The 26947-nt window shown below is 37.6% G+C and overlaps 4 protein-coding genes across 10 annotated transcripts in view; all 4 read left to right on the forward strand.

The window, feature by feature from the left end:
- The first annotated feature begins 663 nt into the window (after positions 1 to 663).
- Positions 664 to 6180, forward strand: LOC107756402 (zinc finger protein PLAGL2-like). Of its 5 annotated transcripts, none has more exons than XM_016573491.1 (3): positions 664 to 885; positions 2804 to 2870; positions 3131 to 6180. In XM_016573491.1, the coding sequence occupies exon 3, from the start codon at positions 3177 to 3179 to the stop codon at positions 4314 to 4316; it is 1140 nt and encodes a 379-aa protein (XP_016428977.1). In that variant the 5' UTR covers positions 664 to 885; positions 2804 to 2870; positions 3131 to 3176; the 3' UTR covers positions 4317 to 6180. The 5 variants fall into 5 exon arrangements, with proteins under 5 accessions (XP_016428977.1, XP_016428978.1, XP_016428979.1 ...); XM_016573492.1 differs by lacking the exon at positions 664 to 885 and adding an exon at positions 2477 to 2492; XM_016573493.1 differs by lacking the exon at positions 664 to 885 and adding an exon at positions 2491 to 2511.
- Positions 6181 to 6751: 571 nt separating this feature from the next.
- On the forward strand, positions 6752 to 8764 carry LOC107756365 (trafficking protein particle complex subunit 6B-like). Of its 3 annotated transcripts, none has more exons than XM_016573414.1 (6): positions 6752 to 7028; positions 7167 to 7234; positions 7471 to 7609; positions 7729 to 7812; positions 8260 to 8353; positions 8564 to 8764. In XM_016573414.1, the coding sequence occupies exons 1-6, from the start codon at positions 6951 to 6953 to the stop codon at positions 8593 to 8595; spliced, it is 495 nt and encodes a 164-aa protein (XP_016428900.1). In that variant the 5' UTR covers positions 6752 to 6950; the 3' UTR covers positions 8596 to 8764. The 3 variants fall into 3 exon arrangements, with proteins under 3 accessions (XP_016428900.1, XP_016428901.1, XP_016428902.1); XM_016573415.1 differs by having other exon boundaries at positions 7474 to 7609; XM_016573416.1 differs by having other exon boundaries at positions 6754 to 7028; positions 7492 to 7609.
- Positions 8765 to 10642: 1878 nt separating this feature from the next.
- Positions 10643 to 17762, forward strand: LOC107756403 (targeting protein for Xklp2-B-like). The gene is made up of 19 exons (XM_016573495.1): positions 10643 to 10661; positions 11096 to 11152; positions 11240 to 11365; positions 11657 to 11803; positions 11898 to 12015; positions 12116 to 12181; positions 12258 to 12305; positions 13393 to 13515; positions 14421 to 14530; positions 14632 to 14795; positions 14874 to 15042; positions 15300 to 15438; positions 15527 to 15743; positions 15851 to 15943; positions 16028 to 16198; positions 16285 to 16431; positions 16660 to 16771; positions 17021 to 17208; positions 17400 to 17762. The coding sequence occupies exons 3-19, from the start codon at positions 11257 to 11259 to the stop codon at positions 17508 to 17510; spliced, it is 2232 nt and encodes a 743-aa protein (XP_016428981.1). The 5' UTR covers positions 10643 to 10661; positions 11096 to 11152; positions 11240 to 11256; the 3' UTR covers positions 17511 to 17762.
- A 1837-nt stretch (positions 17763 to 19599) lies between these two features.
- Positions 19600 to 26947, forward strand: part of LOC107756349 (myosin light chain kinase 2, skeletal/cardiac muscle-like) — an 8728-nt gene continuing 1380 nt past the window's right edge. Inside the window, exons 1-14 of the mRNA XM_016573398.1 lie at positions 19600 to 19705; positions 20447 to 20723; positions 21070 to 21155; positions 21634 to 21703; positions 22054 to 22801; positions 23072 to 23265; positions 23717 to 23825; positions 23956 to 24049; positions 24699 to 24808; positions 24899 to 25040; positions 25185 to 25255; positions 25461 to 25589; positions 26016 to 26087; positions 26251 to 26331. Of these exons, the coding sequence (XP_016428884.1) occupies positions 20462 to 20723; positions 21070 to 21155; positions 21634 to 21703; positions 22054 to 22801; positions 23072 to 23265; positions 23717 to 23825; positions 23956 to 24049; positions 24699 to 24808; positions 24899 to 25040; positions 25185 to 25255; positions 25461 to 25589; positions 26016 to 26087; positions 26251 to 26331 (2168 nt within the window). The 5' untranslated portion in view covers positions 19600 to 19705; positions 20447 to 20461. The remainder of the gene's footprint in view (positions 19706 to 20446; positions 20724 to 21069; positions 21156 to 21633; positions 21704 to 22053; positions 22802 to 23071; positions 23266 to 23716; positions 23826 to 23955; positions 24050 to 24698; positions 24809 to 24898; positions 25041 to 25184; positions 25256 to 25460; positions 25590 to 26015; positions 26088 to 26250; positions 26332 to 26947) is intronic.

Below are 26947 nucleotides of genomic sequence, written 5' to 3' on the forward strand. Positions count from 1 at the left end.
TGAAAAACGGTTGTTTTAGTAATCATTTATTATTGGTAAACTTTTTAGAATGGACATGTCTCTCGTCTGGAGCTGTAAGTGCTGGAAATATTTTTAGCCCTTGACACTCTTGACTTGACAACAATGATGTATTTGCAAAACGTGCAATTATTACATGATGGAAACTAAAACGTTCCATTGTGAAATGGAAACAATCGAGAAGCATTACTCGTTACATATACTCAAAGTAAAAACTAAATTGTACTAAACGTTATCTCCAAACAATGCATAATGAACTCAAAAGGGAAGAAAGGTTCTGCTGCTTTGTCATGTTCGTTCTCGCATAGCAGGTTTCATTGGCAACTTGCTCGTGCAACAAACCGGGCGTTGTAAACAAGCTGAATGATGATATATTAATTGTATCTTGTCAGATACAGTATTATTCATGATATAATTCTAAAAGATGTAAGTTAATTGTAAGAAAAATTACTTTTTCCTTCACTAGTGAGCTGAAATAATTAATATTTTTTGCAAACTGCCGTTCCGCGTCATTTACATTTGTTTCTATTTATAGAACTCACTATGATGCTGCAATATGAGCGTTTGTGATCGTTTAAATTGTGAAAAATAAGTCACCCTGAAAGTTGGCCAAAGTGGTCTGACGTCACGTTCCCACAATGCACGCGCCCATCAGCTCTAGCACTGTGTTTAGAGGGAAAGCAACAGCGGGCCCGAAAAACTCCCACATTATTGAACAAAAAATAAATTATTCACTGCGAACAGTTTTTGAGAGTTCATCGAGATATGGCTGGGAAACGAATTTTTTTTTTTTATCTGCACACTAGTGAGATGTAGGATGGATGAATGCGTGTGAAATGCAACTTTAGCGGGGATCAAAAGTTTCTGGTGAGCACAAGACTGTTTTTATGCAAATGTTATAGTGTGAATTTAGGACCGCGTGGACTGTTTGCATTGATGTTCAAATGTTTGATACCCTCATAGAGTTTCGTAGTTAGTATTTTTAGACTTATGAAAAGATAAATGTGCACCATTATCCCACATAAGAGGTTTAAATGTTGCGTAGCCTACATGAGCAAACACATTAGCTAAGCATGAGACTGTTGGTGCATTCAATGCATTTATTTATTTAATTTTTTACACGAGGAAAGCACGAAAGGATTGTTTGATTTGTGTTGATCCGCTCTTTGTTACGGATAATTTCGATTTGACCATTTAATCACAATGTTATGCGGTTCTTGAGAGATTTTGCTGAGCGAAACGTGCCAGAAGTAAATAAACTAAAAGATAAAATCAACAAGGTTTTTTTAAGGAAAAATAAAAAATATATAGCACCAGACACAACTTTATTTTTTAATTATATAACAAGTTTAGTGAAGTTTTTTATTTTATTTAATAAAAGAAGATTTTACACAAACCTGACGTTTTTATGTGTACAGTGAATTGCATGTGTCAAATTTGCATTAAACTGTGAGTTGAAATAAGGAAAATGCTGTTACTGTGTAGCCATTTGTGATTTAAAATATTCAAAGCTGAAAATAAAAAAAAATATTCTTTTTATTATTAATTGTACAGATACAGCATAATTACCATAATACATGAACAAGTTAATCGATAAAAGAAGCACATTTTGTCCATAATGAAGAACCAAATTCATAAACTTAATAAAATAATATATCTTACAAAATTAAAACAAAATCATAATATTGAAATAAAATCTTTGGAAAAAAATAAAAAAGTTTGGATTTAGGTGCATATAAAAAAAATTACTTGAATTTTGGGTTGCCTGAATGATGTCCATCCATTCTCTAAAAGGGAGGGAGTGATAGTGGACATGCATTTTCCGGAGGTCTGTCAAGATAATGAATGTGCTTTTGTGAGAACAGGTAAACAAACCCTTTATAAATGTCACTAACCAATCATCATGGACATCCCCTCAGGGTGTTTTTAAGTTTCTTGTGTTGAAATCTGTTACCATTCAGAGGGAGGTTCAGGTCAAAAACTGCACTGTCATGAAACACTTTTAGGTTTTGTTTATTTTTTTACAATATACGTTTTATAAATACATATTTCAAAAATGTTTTTCATTGTTCATATCTAAAACAAATCTCTAAATTAACAAATTGATGCACATAAATGCGCTCCAGAATTTTAAAACAAAACTTGTATATAAGCATATACAGTATATGAATGTTTTACCATTATATTGCATTTTTTTAGTGTAAATGACCTTATGTTTTGGATGTAACAACAAAATACCTTTAAATTACAATTGTTGTACTTCGTTTACAAGCATACTTAACATGATTGAACAGGATTTTTCAGCCAAAAATAAATATTTTGTCAACATTTTCTCATCCTACTTAAAAGAAGATATTTGAAGAATGTTGGTAATCAAACTTTTGGTCACCATTAACTTTAAATCATGAAATATTTTCTTTTGCGTTCCACAGAAGAAAGAAGTCATACAGGTTTGGAACAACAGGACAGGATAAGTAAATGACAATTTTTTGGGTGAACAATCCTTTTAATGAAATACACAAATCCATTGTGGCTTTATGATGTTAGATACACATTTAGATAATAGAACCTTAAGGGGGGAAATTTGTTTTAAGGTGTCATTGCAGTGTAATTATACAAATAAGTACCGAGTAATATTAATTAACAACATGTACTTACTATAAGGTTAGATTTAAGGTTTCGTTTAGGGTTAGTTGTGTGTAACTATGCATAATTTACTATTATTACTGTGGTAAAGACACTGTAAATTAAATTATCAAATCATCACCTTTTTGTTTCTGTGCAGAAGTCTGAACATGCAAAAAAACAATCTTCACTCCCAAGAAAAATCACCTGTAGGAGCTTCTTGTCAGGTACTTGCTTTTGTCTCTAAAACGGGTGCCCAATCCTGTTTCTGGAGATCTACCTTCCTGCAAAGTTCAGTTCCAGCCCTGCTCCAACACACCTGTTTGTAATTATCAAGTGTGCCTGATTAGGGTTGGAGCTAAACTTTGCAGGTAGGTAGATCTCCGGGACCAGGATTGAGCACCCCTGCTCTAAAACAACGGGACTATAATTGTACTCAATTTCTAACCTTGAATCATCATCAGCACTGATCGTTGGCCTTTCACAGATGTACAGGGACATACTCCCTGAAAACTACCCATATATGTGAGAAAATGTTCCATGGCAAAGACCAGCTAAACAGCCACCTGCAAAACCACGACCCCAACAAGCAGGAACTACGGTGCGAGGAATGTGGAAAGCATTACAACACTCGTCTGGGTCTTAGACGCCACGTGGCCACACATGCCACCTCCGCCAGCGGTGACCTCACCTGTAAGGTCTGTCGTCAGGCTTTCGAGAGCATGCCGGCGCTACTCGAGCACCTGAGTACGCACACTGGCCGGCCTCCTCCGGGGACTGTGGTACGGGAAAGGAAGCATCAGTGTGAACGGTGCGGCCGGCGCTTCTTCACTCGCAAGGATGTGAGGCGCCATGCAGTGGTGCACACCGGCAGACGGGACTTCCTGTGCACACGTTGCGCCCAGCGCTTTGGCCGTCGCGACCACCTCACCCGACACCTGAAGAAAAGCCACGCGCAAGATTTGGAGACCCTTCCTCCGATTCCCATTAAGGAGGAGCCCAGTCCCACTGTGTGCTCCGTCGGATCTCCGAAAGATGCCACAGAGGCGTTTTCCATGGCCATGTTCAACCCTCAAGGCCTTCCAAGCGCATCTACCTCAGGGGTCAATCATCACCATCACACGATGGTGTCTGGCCCCCTGTCCAGCCCGATGGGTGTGGGCTGCTACCTTGATCCAAACAAGCCTCCTCTGCAGCAGTACCAGCAGGCTCACAGATATCAGCCGAGTTCCACTACCTCATATCTGAAAACGGAGATGGAGAACTTCCTGGCCGAACTCCAGTGCGGGCCAATGCCACCGCAGGCCGCCGTGGCAACTGCCGTCTCCCGGCCTGGCGACCTTCTCCCTGACACTCTGGGAGGCCAGAGTGCCCATTTCACCCTAAGGAACTCAGCGTTCACCTCAGCCGAGCCGCCTACCACCTCCGCCAACATGGACCTCTCGCACCTGTTGGGCTTCCTGCCGTTCGGCCTGCCTCCCTACAGCACTCCCTTGGGATACTCCACCACCACCATCACCACTGCGTCCCCAAGCCCTACCTCTCAGATCTCTGGGCCGCTTACCTCATTTCAGCCACAGTCACTGCATGAGCCTCAGGCTTCAGGGCACTTAAACCAGCTCTCTGGTTTCTCTCCAACTCTACCTCGATTCCATCAGGCCTTCCAGCAATGACGTCACCCAAGTCCACTATGACCTGCCAGTCAAACGCAACAATTCTGTTGCGTCATTGCCAAGTAGCTTATAGGTAATGAACTGGAGACGGTGAAGTTAGGTGGGTGCGAGGTCTTCGAATGGATCCTGTAGAATTAGACAAAAGGATCACTAGGATAGATGGAGTTTTGCTTTTAGAATAGTTTTAACTTTGTGGTTTTTCCTAGAGGGTCTTCAGAGTGTTTTGTAGTGATAAATGGACTTATAAAATTCATTTTAAAAAATTTAACTGAAAAGTTAGTAAAAGAAATACCTCAATATTTTTGTCAAGAAGGAAAATAATGCTATTACAGTGTTCTCCGTTGTATAATGAAGCACTTTTTATCAACGGCACTTCTAAGACTAAAGGTGCGGTCACATTTATTATTGATCTGCAAATTTTTGTCTGCAAATTCCAGTCATTTCAATAGGATTTGATGTGGGAGTTTTGCATCCGGATGAAAGAAGAGTCAGTTGGTCATGCAAATTTGCCACGTTGACCAACAGAAATCTGCTCGTTTTGAAAGTGACTTATGTGTGTGCTTTGCTTCATACATCTACACTATTGACCTTTTTTTTTGTCCATGAAATTTCGCAGAAAATTCTCTGACCGCACCATAAAAGTCAAGTTGAACTGTGGTCTTAGATGTACCTCTCAGCTCACGGTCACACAACACAAAAAAACCTACCTCTCTAACTCTTGTCACGAATAGGATTCAACCATTTGACAAGAAATGAAGCAAATACTCACGCAAATTGCATGAAGAATGTTATCTCATTTGATTTTCTTTTTTTTCTTTTTTTAAGAATGCTCAATGGTTTTAGTTATGAGTCAGGTGATTAATTAGCATTTAATTAATTAGCTTGTGTTGATTTTAGCCTTTAGGTAAAAGTTTTTAGGCGCTGTTGTGTTCACATCCTTAATGTTTCTGAAAGGAATCACAGTTATTGTGTAGACTCTTCTCCTGTAAATCCCCATCTCTCTCTGTTCATTCCAGAGTATTTTATGAATGAAATGCAGAATAAAGCATTGATTATTCTGGAATTGAAAATCATAATGAAAAGTGAACATTTGTTTAAAATTAAGTAGCCCATCCTGACAAATTCCCAAATATGGGAACTAAATAAAATATAACTTTAATTTTTCGTTTAGCAAATAAACAAGAATTGATCATATTTGTGCCCTGCATAATGATGTAAAAAGAATCTTGGGAAAAAAGAAAAAAAATTGTTTTACACAATTCTCACACTACAAAGTTTCCCTCAATGTTTTGCCTGGATTCATGAGTATCAGACAAAATAAGCTTAGCACATACCCTGTCATTGCTGAAAAGCACTTTCAAGTATCTCTCCATGCTAAACCAGGAGCACTGTCAGAAAAGAAAATGTTGTTTTATCATGTAAATTTGAACGGTATTTTAGCACTGCTTCACTGTCTATACTTTTGACTCAGTGTTACATGCACCAGTGGCCTATAAGGTAACTGTGATGGCATATGTTGTCAACTCCATTTTGTTTAGGCCAGCTGAAGATGTGAATTCATTTCATGAGTTTCATTTTATTTAGAAACCATCATGGGCATTTCCTCCTTTGGCTGAACTGAAATGAAATTGACCTCAACTCAACTGTGATGTTTAGACTCAAGACTGATCTACCTCAGTGAGATGCACACTGTGCACAGCTGTACTGTACCTTTAGTATGAAATGTAAAGTTTCATTGGTGTTTTACATCTTTAAAATTCCAAGCATTGGCATTTTTGGGTTCCAAGGACTGATTGTTTTCATTAACATTCTGAAAGCAAGGGTGAGTGAGAGATTAAGGTGTATTCGGAAAGAAACAATGTTAAGGAAGAATTAAGAAATAAAGCATCTTGTAGAATTTGAGTTTCTTGTTTCATTCATCATTTACTGTCAGTAAAACAATGATAGTTTGTTTTTGGCAAGGCCACTAGAATGTAAGTTATTCATTCATATTAATGCAATAGGCTACTGAAAATCATTAAGATGTTAAGTACTTAATGAATTAAAAGATAAAATTATAGTTATTACAATAAATTATATAAAAGATAAATACAAACATTCATTTACAGGTGTTTTTATAATTTTATTAAATATTTAATTTTTGTAATAGTTTTATCAACTGAACCAAGTGTATCATTTTATTTACAAAATACAATCATGTACTTTACAAAGACGTTAATATTGTGATTTATACTATTAAGACAAAAAGGTTTCGCGTATTAATAATTGTAAACCAGTTTAGCTACAACAGGCATTAAAGATTATAAAAGTCAATCGGGTGTTCATGACTGCGCCACTTTTCCCTACTTTATTTCCACTTTACATACAAAACAAGACGGAAATCTGTTTCCAAACAAAACGAGAGAAAAACATTTTACGTTCAGGCATATACAAGGGCAGCTAATTCTCAGCCAAACAGGAAGTGGAACAGTTGTGAAGAAGGACCCTATTAATAATTAGGGAACTGGCGAAATATTGGAATTTAGTTGATTATTCGCTCAATGAGTAGTGTCCATTTACTAAAGTAGTAACTGATTTATTCCCATAGTCAGTTTGGGTCGCTTGTCAGTTTCAGTCTGGCTGAACTGGCTCGAGATGGCAGACGAGGCTCTCTTTCAGTTCCTGCACAGTGAAATTATTCAATATGTCAACAGTGCAGAATCTGGGGAATCGGTAAGAGCCGGAGATATACTGAAAACACTGTCTGTCCCAGAATAGTAGAATAGCGTATAGAGCTAAATTAGCCAAGCACACTAATAAAACAGTGAGAATATGGCATGTTGAATTAATGTAGTGTACTGCTGTGCACAGGAGAATGGACGATGTGTCTCTAAACTTGAGAGCATGGGGTTTCGTGTGGGACAAGGACTTATTGAGAGGTATCATGGCGGATCTTTTCATCCATAAATCCAAATTTTATTCTGTAGTCAAGCAGATCCTCTGATGACATCCTATAATCTGATGTTATGCTTGTTGCAGTTTTAATTGTGGTTTTGCAGATTGTCCGTGGAAAATCCAAATTTAACTTTAAATGGTTTTTAATTCATGTTGCTGAAAAATGTAAAAGACCATTTAAATAGTAGTAGAAATAAATAGCCATTTGTTCTTGTCTCAGCAGGCATATTTCTGTTTGCAGGTTTACCAAAGACACACCACGTTTCAAAGATGAGCTTGATGTTATGAAGTTTATCTGCAAAGATTTCTGGACCAGTGTTTTTAAGAAGCAGATTGACAACCTGAGAACAAACCACCAGGTGTGTACATTATAATGTTACTTTAAGCTTTATGGCATCTTAACTCATACATTTTAGTGAATCTCTTCATTGACTAGAGGTGCTTATTTAGAAAATCATCACGTTCAAATTGTTTGTAGGGTATTTATGTGCTACAAGATAACAAGTTCCACCTGCTGACCCAACTGTCTGCTGGAAAACAGTATTTGGAACATGCGCCAAAGGTAAGCAGCATAAACAGCTTCAATAAGCTTTAATTGTGCGTTGAATAAAAACATAAAACATCTTTTAAATTGAAATTGCAAATCAATATCTTGTCATTTATTTTTCCTTGAAAATAGCATAATGAGATATGTAGTACTTAAATTTGTTTACAAGAATATTATATCTACAGATGGGGAAGAAGGAATATATAATATTTAATAAAATTGCAATTAAAGGGATAGTCACCCAAAAATGAAAATTTTATCATCATTTACTCACCCTCATGTCGTTCCAAACCCATAAGACTTTTGTTCATCTTCAGAACACAAATTAAGATATTTTTAATGAAATCTGAGAGATTTCTGTCCCTCCATTGACAGTCTACACAACTACCACTTTGATGCTTCATAAAGCTCATAAAGAGATCGTCAAACTAATTTTTCTCTCTCATTTTTTCATTCCTGCAGTTTTTAGCCTTCACCTGTGGACTGGTCCGAGGAGCACTTTCAAACCTTGGTGTGAAAAGTATAGTCACGGCGGAAGTGTCAGTCATGCCTGCCTGTAAGGAGCAAATTTTATGCCAAAAAGTATACAAAATAACCACTAGATTTTCTGTACTTTTTTTCGTGATCTTAATCTGAAATTGAGCATCAGCGAAGTTAGTTCTCTTGAGTCTGAGCTCATCAAGTTCTAATTAAATGTTAAAAGTAACAAATTTTTTGTTTCTTGTCTCCTGTCATCCCTCCTCTTCTGCACTTTCGTTCTTCTTAGGTAAATTCCAGGTGATGATCCAGAAGATGTAATTCACTACACAGGAGCGTATTGCTCAACATGTGCATCTTAGTTTTACTGCCTTGTCATTTTTTATGGCCTTGCCCATTTTATTGTCACTATGATTGTTTTTTATTTGCATTAGCTTGCAAACTACTGGCATTAAAAGTGTTTTGACATGCAAATGTCAAGCCTTATTGTACTGTATTCTTCAGAACACAAATTAAGATATTTTTAATGAAATCTGAGAGATTTCTGTCCCTCCATTGACAGTCTACACAACTACCACTTTGATGCTTCATAAAGCTCATAAAGAGATCGTCAAACTAATTTTTCTCTCTCATTTTTTCATTCCTGCAGTTTTTAGCCTTCACCTGTGGACTGGTCCGAGGAGCACTTTCAAACCTTGGTGTGAAAAGTATAGTCACGGCGGAAGTGTCAGTCATGCCTGCCTGTAAGGAGCAAATTTTATGCCAAAAAGTATACAAAATAACCACTAGATTTTCTGTACTTTTTTTCGTGATCTTAATCTGAAATTGAGCATCAGCGAAGTTAGTTCTCTTGAGTCTGAGCTCATCAAGTTCTAATTAAATGTTAAAAGTAACAAATTTTTTGTTTCTTGTCTCCTGTCATCCCTCCTCTTCTGCACTTTCGTTCTTCTTAGGTAAATTCCAGGTGATGATCCAGAAGATGTAATTCACTACACAGGAGCGTATTGCTCAACATGTGCATCTTAGTTTTACTGCCTTGTCATTTTTTATGGCCTTGCCCATTTTATTGTCACTATGATTGTTTTTTATTTGCATTAGCTTGCAAACTACTGGCATTAAAAGTGTTTTGACATGCAAATGTCAAGCCTTATTGTACTGTATTGTGTTAGTATTTTGACATTCATTATTCTCTATCCACATTCACTGTTTTGATTATTAATTTGCACTGATGACATTAAAGCTGGGATCCTAGTATGAATTTGTTTTTAATTAAAATTATTTTTTTTCATGAATTTTTAATGAGTTTAAAGAATATTGAGAATTAATCCATTTAATACCACTGCTCACAATAGTGCCCGTAAGAAGGTTTTTATTTATAAAGCTCTAAAAATGTTACTGACTGGTGTTTTAGTGAATTTCCTGCTAATATGGAAAAAAATAAAGGGTCAATTAAATATGTGCAGTGTCACATTTGTCACATGACCAGAGTATTTAATGTTTGCGCCATGAGAAGATGATGGCTGCATCAAAGCGCCAAAACAAAAGACTAGTAAAGTAACTTAACATAAAGAAATGACAAAGATTTTTGGTACGTGTTATCTTTAAGGTGTCTAGCATTAATATATGAATTCACAATTATTCAGTTTTGTTGAGTGTGGTCATAGAATGAGTAAACATGTTGATGGCAACAATTGTGACCGGTGGGATAACAGTGCATTTAGGTATACACACATCCAATTGCATTTGTTAGTGAAGGCTGCACTAAAATGTTGCAATGACAAAGTTACAGTGAATATTGCACTAAAGTAAAAGTTCAAATGTTACAATATTGATGTTGTAATACTGGTAGCACTAATATAACAATTTTATGATATACAGTATGTTACAATAAAGTAAAATAAAAAAAATAAAAAATGTTCACACTTTAAAATTTTTTTTATTATTATTATTGATTATTTCAACGGGTTACTAATGACACATCATTTGGTTAATTTTCGTGGCTGGGAAAAAATTTGGAATTGAACGGGTTAAGATTATTGTATGAAAATATAACTGATCAAAAAAAGATCGCTTTATGAAACAGTAGAATATTTAATTTATTTAAACTAACAGTCAGTTTTTAAATGTCCTGCTGTTATGCATATTGTGCTTTCAGCTAATCACGTGGTTAATGCGTCACAAACGCAGAGCTAATAGGAAACGAGACGCGCCGCGTTGAGCCCTCTGATTGGCTGATTCGTAAACGCAGTTCTAACGGCACCAACATTCAAACTTCTAGCATTCGCGTCGGGTTGTTTGTGGCAGGAGGGTACGAGCGTCTGCTGATTAAACATTTTACTGTCTTTTTTCAGCCTTTCAGGTTGTGGTAGGAGGCATTGGTTTGAAGCGTAAGTATGGGTTTTACACATTTTTAAACAATATCATATTTTGACTTTGACTGCTGCGTTTAAATTAAGCTTTAATTGGTGCGTTTGTATTGGGCCGTAACAGTTAGTCGTTGCAAGACAAACTTTTAATGTTCAATGTAACGTTAATAGACCGACAGATTTCAAAGTTTGTTTGTTTGTTTGTTTTTTGCTCAATTGATTATTGTGATCTTAAATTATGTGAAGATGTTATTTAGGTTTCGTTTGTTTACATTTTCCCCTTTGTTCGTAATTATGAGTAATGAGAGATCTAGGCGGATATTTCATATGAACTGACTCTTAAATTATCGGTCTGAAATTTTAAGGTATTTTATAATATTGGTACACTATACGTAAATTAATCGTATAATCCATAATTGTTGGATAAATCGAGCGTTTTGGGCATTTTATTGCAGTTTGGGCCTTGAGTCTAAGATTAGCCAATAGCTGCCATTTTGCGCCGCACTGCGCAGGTAATGTAATTTTCTGCTTTACTATTACAGCATTGTTACAGATTCCGTTTGAACTCTTTAAAGCCTTTTTCTTTTTTGATTTTGCAGAAGTTTCCTGTGTGAATATGGAAGGGGACTCTGCTGATGCATACAGATGGGATGCCCCTTCTCATGTTATGGAGTCTATAGATGATTTTGCCCTGGACCCTCAGGATAATGCTGACCAGTGGTTTGGTAAGGCTTTTTACTCTTTATGCTTATAATATACTTATTTTTGTTTTTATTTTATATACATTTATGTATAAAAAATATTCGTATGTGTGCGTATATATAATTTAATAATTCATTTAAATAATTTATGCATTTAGCAGATGCAAAGCCACTTGCAGTGCATTCAGGCTATACATTTTTTACCAGTATGTGTGTTCCCTGGGAATTGAACCCACGACCTTTTGCGCTGCTAACGCAATGCTCTACCACTGAGCCACAGGAATATCAACTATCTTTGTTGTGTTTTACTATTAGAGTTGAAGGCAACTCCTAAAAGTGGCACTGTGGAACAGCTCACCACCCCTTTACGGACCGTAAAGCCATTTGATGAAATCCCCAATACCAACAGACCCAACGCTGTGGTGTCTCCCCTGGTCAAACAAGATGAGACAACAAGCTCAGGTTAGGGAAAAACTGCTTCAATTAGAAAACTCTTAGGAACAACTTCAGTGATGTTTGTTTTGCACGTGTGTTCTTAATATCTACTCTGCTTCAGATGTCAAAGAAAGCACCTGTACAGAGGTCCCATCTAACGTAGTCACATCATGGGGGAACGTCAGAACTGCAGCTGCTCCTGGTCAGGGCCAGAAATCTGTTCCTGCTCAACCACGCAGGTAAATGAGACCTTATTCGTTATTTTTATACACCCTATTAAACAGTCCATTTTTGTTACTCTCTTCTTACATCGGTTAACTGTTTTGTTTCTTCCTGCAGAGTGTCCAAACGGCCTGTGCCTAGAAACGAAAAGCCTACAACACCCCCTCTTGTCAAGAAAAGAAGGTATGTGCTTCTAAATTTAGATCTGTTTTTAGTCTATTACGGGGTGCTCAATTAGCCACTTTGTCTCGATGCATAGAGTTGTACCTGCTACCACAGCAAGGAGAGTTTTTGATCAGCGGCGAAGGTAAAATGAACTGAGAAATGCGTTTGCTAAGCTGTGGAGGGCACCTAGTGGGCATTTAGTAGACTTCACTGGTGAAGTGGCTTGTAATTAGGGTTGGGTACCGAACTCTGTACTTTTAAGGGTACTGACCGAATTGCGTCGGTACTACTGAGTACCGATTCACGTTAAATCAATCGGTGCCAAGTTTCGGTACCTGAGACCGTATCTGGGCGCATACACTACAGAGAGAGAGAGAGACCCTGTGACGTGATGTCACCCCTGCAACTCGTTCAAACAACATGCAGGGCAAGCCGAAATGTTCTGAAGTGTGGTTACATTTCTAGGGCCATATGGTTTCTGCGAAAACGTGGATGGGATCGTGGAGTCCAATCATTCATAAAAACGTAATTTACTCTATAGCGTGGAATTCGTCAATTTTGGACGAATAAATCAAAAGTAGGCACTGCCACTTAATTCGAATCACGATATGAACTAGTGTCTGTGAATATTAAAATGCAAAAAGATGGTTTAAATATGAATCCTGCATGTTCCGCTTGCCTCTGTATGCATGAATGGCGGAAACGTGGTTTTGTTTACTACACAAATACTGAAGCACGCGTGGCGCTTGCGGTGATTTTCGGCCTCTGCGTCTCACTATATGACGGCATGAACACAAACTAAATCTCCAGAGCTGCTGTGAGAGTCACTTAGCGAGAATTTTACGGTTTCATTTGAGAAAACTAGCATCATCATACTGTATACACACAGAAACTTCATGGCAACCTGTCAAAATAAAAGTACGGTTTAACATGTAACAGAAATATATTACTCTTGTATTACTGAAAGAAAGTTTGTAGAGCCCCATTTTTGAAAATGTTAAAATTGAGACTTTCGGACTTATTTTTTCACTGAAATGTTTTTGTAATTACACCGAGAGTAAAGTACCGAAAAAAGGTACAGTTGGGTACTGGCACCGAAAATCAAGTACCGGTACCGTACCGGTTAAAATGTGAATGGTACCCAACCCTACTTGTAATGTGGGATGTTACTCGAAAATTAAGAATATTGTATGATTTTTATAATAAAATTTTGGTTTATCTCCTCACAGAAGCTCAACATCCAGAACTGTGCGACGCAGTGGTGCTGGTGCGAGGAGCAGTGTCCGGCTGAGAAGCAAACCAGCCATTGCCTCAAAGACCTCAGATACCGCCTCTGCCTCCAACACTACACAGTAAGTGAAACTCTTATTAGTCTGAATAGTCAGCAAAGTCAAACTACACTACTGTTCAAAAGTTTGGGTTAAGGTGGTGGTGTTGTAGTGTGTAGTGTTTTTTTTATTTTTTTTAAGAAATGATCTTAAATTAGCAGAGATGCATTGAATTGATCAAAAGTAACAGCAAAGACTTCTATGATGTTAATAAATAACATTAATAATAAGAACAAATATTTCTTGAGAAAATCAACACATTAGGGCCTTTCGCACCGCTTTAGTTCCAGAACTAAATGTACAGTACTAAAGTACTGGGACGATTTTGCGCGAACTATTTCCCAGTACCATTTAAAGGGTTGCATTCGCACCGAGAGTGTGTACTAAGAAGTGACATAAGCCGGTCGACAGCGTCGTCATTTGTGCGCGGCATTCATCAACAGAAACAAATAAGAACAACATTAACAACAGGAGGATGGAAGACGCTGTGATCGGAGCTGTGTTTTTGTTGTGTCTCGCAGGTTTCCAACATTGATAACGATAAGTAATATTTCTTGCACACCAAATCAGCATAGAATAATTTTCTGAAGGATCATGTGACACTGAAGACTGGCATAATGGCTTCTGAAAATTCAGCTGTGCCATCCCAGGAATAAATTACAATTTAACAAAAAAAAAAACTTTTTAGATTGTAGTAATTTTTCACAAAAGTAATGTTTTACTGTAATTATAAAATCAGCATAAAAGACTTTTCAAAACATGAAATCATACAACTTCAAACCTTTGCTGGTGAACTCTTGACTGTCTATTTTTGATATTGGTAAAGAACTGGAGCTCCCCCTTGTGTCTTGCCAGTTGCTTTAACTTCAATTTATCAGAAGGGTTTAATATTAAAGAATTAAATTATATATGCTGTCTTTGAATTTCAGACAGAAAAGCACCGAACAGCAAGAGCTGGAACGCATCGAGGCACTGCAGAAAGAGGTGGCAGAACAGCGTCGGAAGAACGAGGCCAGCTACAGGGCTGCACTGGCAGGCAGTGAGTCAATGGCAAACTATCTACTTTTTTTATTTTTAAATACTATTTTTTTTAGTTTTTTTTTAATGTTTTTAATTGGCTGTTCTTGTGTTGTTTTAAAGGTCAGCTTCCTAAGAAGCATGTGCTGTCCACCACCATTCCCAAAGAGTTCAACTTCCGCTCGGATAGCAGGCTGAAGAACCACATGGATGGAGGCTCTGCAGAAGACAACTCGTACAAGGAGGTGAACTACACCTCTCAGCTCCGCAAGCACCCATCTTCCCCTGTGAGTACAGTCACTAGGATGAGTAGTTGGATTCTTTTTGAAGCTGCTTGTTGATTTGAATGTTGTCTCATTCTGTAGTTGAAGGCTCCAAAGGGAACAACCATTCCCAAACCCTTCAACCTCTCCAGAGGCAAGAGGAAGCTTGATGAGGCAGGAGCCTATGTGCCGATGGCCCAGCAGATTGAGCAGTTTCAGAAACGCACTCCCACCCGCTATCACCTGCGCAGTCGGCAGAGCCAGGAAAGAGGTGCGTCTGCTCTCAGACCCTGTTTCTGGTGTCTTTGTGGCCTTGAATGTTGTTAGGATTGCATTCTTGTGTGATGCTGTTAAAACATTTATTCACCCTCGGGTAGTTCTGGAACCGTATGATTTTTTTTCAGTGGGATGGATACATGATCCATTTAATTTTTTATATTTTCATTCATTTTTATTTCCTCTGAAATATGATGAGTAATTTACCCTCTAGGCTTCTTTTGACAAATTTTGCCTGTGTTTTATTTGCAGGACCATCACCAGTGAAGGCTGAGAAGTCAAAAATCACACACCCCAAAACACCACAGCTACTGACTCGCCAGAGACATCGTCCCACAATGGTGAAAAGCACTGCAGAAATTGAGGCTGAGGAAGCAGAAAAAATGCAGCAGTAAGTTTTGCTGAGACGTGTGTGTGTTATTGCTTAATTTTAATTGAGCACAAGAAAATCTCTTCAAACTTTCCTTCTGCCATCTCAGGTTTAAGTTCAAAGCTCTAGAACTCAACAGAAAGATTCTAGAAGGGGCTTTGGTTCCTAAAAAGCCAGGCAGTAAAGAAGTTACCAAGCCTGAGGGCTTCCAGCTGGAGATCGAGAAGCGACTTCAGGAGCGGCAGGCCAGTAAGAAGCCTGAGGAAAAAGAGGACCACACATTCCATCCCAGACCGCTACCAACTCGAATTCTGGAGGAAGTTGTGGTTAGTAACAGTTCTCTCAACCCCTTTTTTGGATTTGTTTAGCCAAGGTGGTGACGTCCTTTTTATAATTCCATTGTTCCCTTTTTTTTTTTTTTTTCACCGTAAAGGGTGTCCCAGAGAAGAAAGTTCAAAATCCAACTGTTCCAGAATCACCTGCATTTGCTCTTAAAAACCGTGTGCGAATGGAAAAGAAAAAAGAGGTACATTTTAATCCTGTGCTTTTTTTATTTAAAATATCAGAAAAATGATATTTGTTGACTCAACTAATTCCATTGCACCTTCAGGAGAAGCCTCCTGCTCCAATTAAGGCACATGCTGTGCCCCACTTCCTGCCCTTCCAGCCCAAACTGCCAGTCAAGAGCCAGGTAGAAATGTGCCCTTTCTCATTTGAGGAACGTGAGCGTGAACGAAGGGTCATGAAGGAGAAGAAACTGGATGAAATGAGAAATGAAGAGGTATTTTCTTTATAGAGTAGCTGAAAGTCTTATTGATCTTCATTTCATAATGGTGCCTAAATGGACTGTCTCACCAAATCTCACAGCTACCCAAGTTCAAGGCCCAACCCCTTCCTGACTTCCATGAAGTGCACCTCCCTGAGAAAAAGGTAGTAGAGCCCACCAAACCTGCTCCTTTCAAGCTGATGGTTGACGAACGAGGAGCGGCAAAGGGTGACCACTGGGAGCAGATGGTAAGATCTTCATCTGAGCCTTTCCTCTTCATCCTCCATGGATCATCTGTTGTTAAAATTACGTTCTACTGGACCACACATGTCCAGTGTGCTGGCTTAGCATTTGTGTTTGCATACTTGCAACTAGTTAGCCAGTGGAACTCACTTTTAAATCTGTGTCTCTGCATTTGTGACATTGTTTACAATCTCTGTTGTAACTGGTACATTCCATTTAAAATGTTTCTCCAGATGAAAGAGGAGTTGAAACGACAGGCTGAAGCCGCATGTTTTAAGGCACGACCAAACAATGTAATGCACAAAGAACCATTTGTACCGAAAAAGGAGAATCGCTCCATCTTGGGTATGTTGTTGTAGGTGGCAGGTGGTTTTTGTAATCTTTCCAATTAGTGTTGCGCTACACATGTTGTACTGTCTCCAGTTTGAACTTCCTTGGGCTTGCTGGCTTTGTGTGAGTTTTATGTTGAAGTGCACAGCTAACTCCAAAACCAACTCTCGCTTCCTTCCAATTTTCACCGCTGTCCTCACTGCTCTCACCTCTACGTGACCACTTCATCTGGTCCTCTTTATTCACCTTTGGCACTTTCTTAAGCCAATTCTACTAATTCTGCAGTTCCAGATGGCTTCCAGTTGGCCACAGAACGGAGAGCCAAGGAACGAATGGATTTTGAAAAGGAGTTGAGTGAGAAGGAGGCACTGAGGGCTCGTATGGAAGAGGAGCAGGCCAGAGAACAAGAGGAGCAGCAAAAGGAGGAGACTGTAAGGCTACGGCAGGAACAGGTAAGAGATTTCAGAATGATGTTGCTTATCCTCCCAGGCCTGGAAAGTTGTGAAAATTAGGATCAAGTAGTCTAAAATATTTATCTGCACTTACAAAAAAATTCAATTTATTATTTTATATTTCATCACTTCAGTGAAAATTAATTGGCTGATTTATATTGTAACTAATTCTGTCCTTTCTTTTTCAAAAGGTGTGCAAGGCCCAGCCGATCAGACGCTACAAGCCAATGGAGTTGAAAAAAAGTGAAGTGTCTCTCACAGTGCCCCAATCTCCAAACTTTTCAGATCGTTTCCGCATGTAAATGCGTAACGCACTGTTACATTGACTTAATTCTACATGATTCTCTTAATGTGTTTTACTATTTCTTGTTTTATATCTTTCTATGATGTCTGAAAATTTAGACTAACTTTTATCTGTCTGTGGCTGATGCATTAGGCCTTTGTGGTCAAGTAAACAATTTTACAGTTGGGTGTGATGACTCCCTCAGCTAAATTTCTGTTCAAACTCTCCTGTATATGAAGACTTGTTCTTTGTTCTTTTTTTTTTTTTTACAGTTCTTCTATTTCTCGCAATAAAGAAACTTTTAGTATAAAGGCTTTGTTTAATGACTGTTGTGGCTGAACAAGGGCTGGGCGGTATGATGGTATATAGCGTTACCGTGAAATAAAGTGTCTATCGTTAGAGATTTTGCTATATCGTGTTTTCAGCGGTATGCAAATATATCTGCGTAGCATACTGCTTAAACGTTATATTCACCTTTGAGTGATAAGGAAACATGCATGATTCATGAGAAAATAGTAACGCACTTGGAGTTAAGTGCAATATGCAATGGAAAAAGAACTGAATGCGGTGCTCACACTGACTGTCAGCCGAAGCGCGCGCACTGAAAGCCCCTCAGACAGCATGCGATCGCGAAAGCAGATCTCTTTCCTGTTTTATTGTGCTTGAATGGTCAAATATGCACACAGTTATGTCATAATGCCTGTCGTGTGGAATATTCCCGTAAACACAGTCGGTTATGTGTTAAATAAATGTAAACAGTTGGTTGAAAGCCGGATGTGTTTCAGTATATTGGATTGGTCTTAAAGGGACAGCAGCCTTATTTACCTGCTGCTGTCTGTCATTATTAAAGGGGTCCTATTATGCGTTTTCAACTTTAGTTAGTCTGTAATGTTGCTGTTTGAGCATAAAAAAATATCTGCAAAGTTACAAAGCTCAAAGTCCAATTCAAAAGGAGATATTTTAACAAATCACTTTTCAAAAACTACAACGAACGAGTCTGGACTACAACGCATATTTTCCGGGATTTGTGATATCACAAATACCGACGAATGGGACGAGACCTGGTTGAGCTAAGTAATAGGAAAATTTTTAAATTAAAAGTTATTTCATATTTGTTTGTTCTGTTGTGCTTGTAGTTTGCTTCTTTTTCTTAAATTTAATAACAAATAAAATAAAAATAGCTATAACGAGGTATATATCGTTATTGTGAAATAAAATGTCTCATACCGTGAAATAAGATTTTGGTCATATGGCCCACTCCTACACTGTAAAAAAAATCTGTGACATTTACGGTAAAATACCGGCAGCTGTGATAAACAAACACTAAACCCCATCATGGTGACACACGATACTGAAATAATGCAATAAACATTAATTTAACAACATTAGATGTAAGATTAAACCCTAATGTACACAACTGATAAGAAAAAACTAAGAAACATGTTATTTCAACAAAAAAACATCAAATATGAAGTGTCATGCAGGGAATTCTGGGAGTGTCAATTTGTGGTTTTCCACTGTAAATTATACAATGACTTTTTCTTTTTCACTTCCAAAAACCGTATTTTTAACAGTATTTTACTGTGAAAACATTAAATGTAATTACATTCATTCACCGTATATATAGTATGGAAACTCACTGTTAAAATCACAATAATTTTTTACAGTGTAGGCAGAACTTAAATGGGACCATTCAGCTTATTAAATCTATATATTTCTGTCTTAATTTGGTAGAATACCATCCATAAGGGCTCAACCGTCTTGATTCTTGCACTTTCTAGTTATTAGTAACTTTACTTAATACTTGTCATGCAAAGTTTTATTCTTGTTTCAATATGTAATTTATATGTAAGTTAAGTAAAGGGCAGAAATTTTATTCCATTAAAGCTGCATGACTGTCAGCAGTGCATGGTTGAACACTAGAGGTACGTGTCTCACATTCGTTAAGCTCATGCTTTGCTGTCTCTACTTTTTTTGTCTTGGAAAGACTTTGTGCCCCCTCCCCAGGGCCAGCTCTGCGTGCCTCTATTATCAGTTTACTGTTTGTGAACCCCCATCTCTGGCCTGCCTATTTCTGGTGAGGTGGTCACGGAGTGATAAAAGAGGAATCTGACAGACTGGTATTCTGTGAGCTTCCACAAAACACCAGAGAACAGTCTGTTCAAACCCTTGGCGGAAAACACATGTACTTAAACTGGTCAAACATCTTTACAGGTGGGTGTGAAGTTTTTTGAGAATTTATTGTAAAATATCTTATTTGGAGTTGAATCTGAAGACATTATTAAGATGAATCTTTCAGTTATGCTGGAGGATAGCTATGCTTTATTTAATACTGTACTTTTCCACTTTTTTGACTTACTGTATGTGTATATCTGTAGTTACAGAAAACATATGGGATATTTTTACTTTTAAAAAGATCATTTGTCATACTGCAGGACTTTAAATGAAAAAAACGGTACAGCTAAAAATATTTAAATATTAGGGTTTTCAATAATTGTAATACTAGTAATTTAATGTCATCTATTTAATTGTAATATTGTTAACTTGGTTATTAATTACATAGGTAATTGTATTAATTTAACGTTAAATAAAAGCTTAAAGGTCCTTTTTATTTGACAGCTGTGCGTGCAAAACTTTGTCTACCTGTGTTTTATTTTGGGAATAAAATAAAATAAAATGTTTAACCAGTCTTAGATCTATTTCTCTATTTTTTTTTTTTAATGGGGATAATTTGGGTTCTTTTCAACTGGTTATGCTGGGAGACCATCTTAAACCTAAGACCAGCAAACCAACTTAGTCTGGTTTAAGTGGATTTATTTCAGCAGGGTTTCTATTAAAAACTTGGAAGTAACAACAATGACGTTCACTGTGTGTGTAAATCTATTGGCCTAATTGTAATTTTGACCTCAAAAAGACCTTGTCTTCAATACCTCTATTTATTCCCCATCTCTCTAGCACAGCCTTCCTTCAATGTCTTTCAAGGGCTCTATGAAATGCCCTGTGCCTCCGTCCAGCCCCACAACCCTGGAGGCCAAGGTTGATGACTTACGGTTTAAAGTGGAGCAGCTCCTCTTGAGCCCAGAGAGAAGTTGCCCCATGTGTGGGACCTGCGTTCAGCACAGCACACTGCAGGAGACCGTGACCAGCCAGCTGTCAGCTCAGACCAGATTGTTGGATTCTCTTGAAAAGAAAGTCTTGGAGATGAGAACAGCTCTGGAGGACCTGGCGCGTGGTACGGAGCCAGAATGCAGTGACAATCAGATATTTTAAACTGTCTTAAGGAGATAGTCCAACCAAAATTCTGAAAATTCTGTCATCATTTTTTACTCGCGTTGTTCCAAACTTTTTTTTTTCTCCTGCTGAGCACAAATATTTTGAAGAATGTTAACAACCAAACAGTATGGGTTCCTATTGACTTCCAAGTATTTTTTTGTCAAAGGGAACCAAAATTGTCTAGTTACCAACATTCTTCAAAATATCTCCTTTTGTGTTCCACGGGGAAAAAAAAAGGTGTCATACAGGTTTGGAACTAAGTTGGTGTCTAAACAATTTTCTATTCTGTCTCTTGAATATGAAAGGTCTGGAGGACAGTCAGTGTGAGAGAGTGTCTGTGCCATTAGTGGCTCTACAGAGACGGAAATCACTGCCTGTTCGAACCTCTGCGGTCAGTGGAAAGAAGGACATCAGCCAGAATTGCTTATAAATGGTTCCATTAACTCTTAAGACTATATTGCATTAATCAACATGGCATAAATCACATTTAAGGCCCATTAACACCAAGGACGATAACTGTATTTTTAAAAAATGTATGAGAATGGGAAAGTTCACACCACAACTATTCTGATAATGACACAGAAGGACAATATCATTTGAATTACTTTCAGAATGATTTTTTTCTCCAGCTGATGAATGAAAAAACATCGACAGCCAATCAGAATCCATTACATTTTAAATAGTTTGAGCATTTAAAGCAGCAAACAGCAAAACTGATGTACATACATATAATAAATAGAACATAATCATCCATTATTGTTGACAATAAAGTAGTAATTGTCACAATTATCGTTCTTCATCTGAACCCTTGACCATGTATTTTATACCTGTTTGTAAAAAAAATTTCCTCTATCGCTCTTTATTGACAGGAGGAAATCTATGTTCGCTTGGACAGAGACTGTATGGTGCCACATGCCTTTAATATGCCTTCGGAGAAAGGTAACTACAATAAAATGGAATTACACTACATATGTCATTTGGAACGGTGAAGTGGGGCAACAGTAGTCATTTTTGACGGACATAAATCTGAATGACGGGTCTGTTAGCATGTTAATTATGCACTGCAGAATGACAGGGAGACCCACAAATCACCTGACTAAAGAACCAACAGTAAATACAAGGTTATACAAAAAACAATGACTTTGGGGGATTAAAATATTTTCAAATATTTGCTATGAATGTTAGGTTTACAAATTGAAAGTATATATAGTGCAACTTACATTTATACATATTTATTGGGGATATTTCACACACAAAAAAGACTTAGACAGTTTCTTTTGTTTGTGCAGGTATTTTGCTAGAAATCAATGAAAACAACGGAACGAGAACAGAGGACCATCAACCGAAGAAAGATTCAACAGAGGTTAAAGTTCAACATGAACCTAAATTGCAGATCAAGGGAGAAAGAGGAACATCCACTGTAAGCCCAAGATCGGATCTATCTCAACATCAAACACAGAAAATGAATAAGGTTGAAAATAAGAACATGCCACCAAACGAGAATGATGTCCTGAAATCCGTCATTGCTGCATCAGTGGTGACCCAGAGGATTGTTATTGCTCCACCTAAGACGGAAGCCCAAGATGACAGGAAAACGTCAAAGCTAAACACCAAAGCACCTGTTCCTGTGACAACGACTGGGGTTTTGCCCAACACAACCGGACCGAAGCATACTGAAGCAGTGAATGTAACCCTACCAAATCATACCGTACCGAAAACAGCTGAACTGGTTGTTCCAGCAATGCCTCAATGTACAGCTCCATTGGTACCCAACAATCCTCCCAAGCTGACTTTACCAGATTCAACACCGACCCAAACATTTACCAAAACAAGTCTGGGTCTTCCTGTAGCAACTGTGCAGAGTTCTGGAAAGTCATCAGTAAATACACCTGCAACAAAAATGACAACATCACAAGATGCAACATTGTTACCACCAAGCCACAAACCACCAAAATCAATGGGTCTGAATGTTACTACAGCCACAAAAGAGGCTTTCGCGCTCAGACAAGTGCAGAGCTTCCCTAATTCCTTACAGAGGTAAAACAAGCAATTGATGCATTGTTTGTCTCCCAATTTAAACTGCAATTTATCACTACTGGAGCAGTGATTGAGTTGATTGAAGCAGAAAGTGACAAATGTCAGTGAATTAGATAAAATATACTGTTTTTGATCAAATAAATGCTGCCTCTGTGAGCATAAGTGATTTTAAAAAACATAAAAAGTTGCCCTTAACTTTTCAACATATATATATGTGTGTGTGTGTGTGTATATAGATTTATAAATAGCAATGTTTTTCATTTTATACAGATTACAGGTCACTGGTGGAAAGGCAGATTTGGTCCACACAATATCAACACCTCTGGCTAATAAAGGGACCGAAGCAGCCATAGCCGCAAACCATGTTTCAGGTGGAATACAGATTAAAATAACTCCAGCTACAGACAAGAATCCAGTACAAACGAAGAGCAATAACCCTCCTAAAACATGTTTTAAAGTTATTGGTAAGTTTTTTTTTTGTTTTTTTGTTCTATGTTCATAATAAAATAAAAACGAATTAAAAATAAAAAAAATATATAAATAATTTCGAAAGAAATCAAGTTCAAGTGTAATTGACAATTTCAGTAAATTGTTTTCAGAAGAGAATAAAATAACCACCGAATGACAGTGAGACACAGTGCTTGTGTGAATTTGTTTTCAAAGGTTAAAGAGGTGACAGGAGGCCTCTAGTATAGCCTGACCTTAGAAATCTGAAGTATCTAGAGTATGATAATCCTTTGTCTATGGCACATTATTGTATCATCCACTCTCCCGCAGCTGTTCCCACTCCAACCCAACATGAAGAGCATTATAGATCAGATATCAACACCATGAATGTCTCATAGTGATGGCTGACCCAAGATTCCCACTTGTCTGAAAAAGACTTGTAAAAAGTGTCCTCCTGGCTCTTTTCAGATGATGTTTCACCACAGCCCGCGCCTTTCAATCACCGGTTTGTGTCGCTGAAGTCTAACCCTCCACCCAGTGATACCTTCAGTATCCACACCAGAGAAGTGCTGGGAGGGTGAGATTATCATTGCTGCTTACTGTAACTGTTAGCATTTATTTCACTTGAATCAATTATTTATCATTTACAATTATTTATTTAGCACCTGTGACATTTTTACCACCGTATTAAATATCTGTATCATCAGTGGTCGCTTTGGCAAAGTGCACAAATGTACGGAGACTAAGACAGGGATGAGACTTGCTGCTAAAATCATCAACACAAGAAATGCCAGAGAAAGGGTAAGTAGATCAGATCTGTGTGCATGTGTAATACTTCACACATATAACTGCAAGCATCTGCACTTTAAATAGAAGTGCCATTAACATACATGTTGCTGTCAAACTAGTGCTCTGCTACCACAGTTTGTTTTTTTTACCAACATAACTGTACCATAATAAACTAGAGGTTATTTGAGACATACAAAACAAGTTGGATATTTACTACTGTGACAAAAATCTAGAGACACTATATGAGGCTATAAGAAACAATTAAACTATGAAAAATTCTTTTGACTATTTGGCAGCATGGCAGTTGTTTGTGTCATTTTTCCTTTTTATAGATGTTCAGATTATGGTTTAATTATGGTTGGATAGTTACACTACCGTTCAAAAGTCTTGGGTCGATAGATTTCTAAATGTTTTCAAAAGAAGTCTATTATGCTCACCAAGGCTCCATTAGTTGATCAAAAATATGGTGAAAAGAGTAATGTTGTGAAATATTATTACAATTTAAAATGTTTTCTATTTTTATGTTTAAAATGTATTCCTGTGATGGCAAAGCTTAATTTTCAACAGCCATTACTCCAGTCTTCAGTGTCACAAGAACAAAAGCGCTCACAAAACAGGGTCATGAAATGAATTTCTCAAAGTTGTTCCTGTTGTTTTGCAGGATATGGCTCTAAATGAGATCCAGGTCATGAACCAGCTAAGTCACCCCAACATCCTTCAACTTTATGAAGCCTTTGAGGTCAAGAATCAAGTTGTGCTGATCCTGGAGTAGTGAGTACAGCGAGATCCTTATGAAGCAATAAATCACAATTGGCTAAAGTGTAACATGGCAGATGAAATGACAGATCTTTTTTTATTCAGTGTGGAGGGAGGTGAGTTGTTCGAGAGAATTGTGGATGAGAGCTGTCCGCTGACTGAGGTGGATGCCATGGTGTTTGTGAAACAGATCTGTGAGGGTGTCCAGTACATGCACCAGATGTATGTACTTCACCTGGACCTCAAGGTGACAGATGAAACAAAAAAGGAGTCACTTTGTTCTGTCAGATTTAGGCTAGTGATTTTGTTCTTTTCTCAAGGGATTCAGTGAAATTATAATGGAAACTGGAATGTCAGAGGGAAATGTGTAACAGTTTATCACTTTTTTCAGCCGGAGAACATTCTTCTTGTGAATCGCTCTAGCCATCAGGTGAAAATTATTGACTTTGGACTAGCGAGGAGGTGGGATTTATACTTGTACACTACTATTGTACTTGTCCATGCATGATTATGTGTTCAAATTAAGATGAGTGTTGTCATCAGCCATTTTTGCTGGCATGACATTTGCCTTACATACTTTTCTAGTGACCACTGTGTATTTCTGAATGTGTTAATCCTCTGAGAGGTTTTTATGGTTCAAGTGACTCTTCTCTTTGTCCCTCTTCAGATATAAACCACGAGAGAAGCTCAAAGTTTCATTCGGAACGCCTGAATTTTTAGCTCCGGAGGTGGTGAACTTCGATTTCGTCTCCTTCCCTACAGATATGTGGACTTTGGGAGTTGTCACATACATGCTGTAAATCACATTAACACACACCAGAACATGTAATTCACAATTACATAATCATCTGAACAAATTTTTATAATTGAATTTAAAATTTGCTGTACCACTCCAAAAGATACATACGCAGGCCTTGATAACAAATGCAATTATACATATTTTTAATAAGTGATTTCATACATATTAGTTATTGGCTAACAGTTGTGATGTCCAGTGAAGGTACTGGGAGTGAATCCAAAAACATCAAACAAGGCAGCTAAACAGCATCCAGGGTCACTCGGTCAACTCAACTGCTTAGTCTAATTAAAGCAATACCAGTGTTATGGAGTATTCTGGGTCGCCTCCAAAACAGAAAAAGAAACTTGTGCAACCCTGTTTGCTTCATGTTAGATGTTGAACTGGAGAAACAATTAAAATCTCATTCGATTTCTGTTGTTCTAGCTTAAGTGGCCTCTCTCCTTTTCTGGGTGACGACGACAGCCAGACCCTCAACAATGTGCTTATGGGCAACTGGTAGGCCACTGTTATATCGATTCTATACACAACAGAACATGAACTAATTACAAACAAGCACTGAAACATCTATTTAGAAATCATAAAATCTACAAACAGCGCTAAAGAACGTTTTAAAAGTGAAATCTTTTGTAAAACAACGCCCCCTGTTGGATGAGTGTAGGTACTTTGATGAGGATGCATTTGAGCACGTGTCTGCTGAGGCTCGGGACTTCGTTTCCAACCTGCTGATCAGAGAAAGAAGGTGAGATTGAAAAATTCAAGAGACTAATACTAGTTTAATCTTAATATGATAATTTATCTAAAAATTATTTTGACACTCCAAAAACATGTAAAGGAATAGTTGACCCAAAAATGAAAATTTGCTTAAATTTTGACCTCAGGCCATCCAAGATGTAGATGAGTTTGTTTCTTCATCAGAACAGATTTGGAGAAATTTAGCATTTCATCACTTGCTCACCTCACCAATGGACCTTCTGCAGTGAATGGTTGCAGTCAGAATGAGAGTCTGAACAGTTGATAAAAACATCACAAAACTTCAGACCACTCTATATGAACCATTGGTGAGCTAAATTTGTATGTAATGCTACATTTCTCCAAATCTTTTCTTGAGGAAGAAACTCATCTACATCTTGGATGCACTAAAGTTTCAGCAAAATTTTGGGTCGGCTATTCCTTTAAAAAGGGGTCCTATTATGCTTTTTCACTTTTTCAACTTTAGTTAGTCTGTAATGTTGCTGTTTGTGCATAAAAAAAGATCTGCAAAGTTACAAAGCTCAAAGTCCAATTCAAAAGGAGATATTTTATTTAACAGAAATCACTTTTCAAAAACTACAACGAACAACTCGTTTGGACTACAA

The sequence above is a fragment of the Sinocyclocheilus rhinocerous genome, unplaced genomic scaffold (genome assembly GCF_001515625.1).
Source record: "Sinocyclocheilus rhinocerous isolate Xijiao unplaced genomic scaffold, SAMN03320098_v1.1 scaffold712, whole genome shotgun sequence".
In the NCBI taxonomy this organism is placed as follows: domain Eukaryota; kingdom Metazoa; phylum Chordata; class Actinopteri; order Cypriniformes; family Cyprinidae; genus Sinocyclocheilus; species Sinocyclocheilus rhinocerous.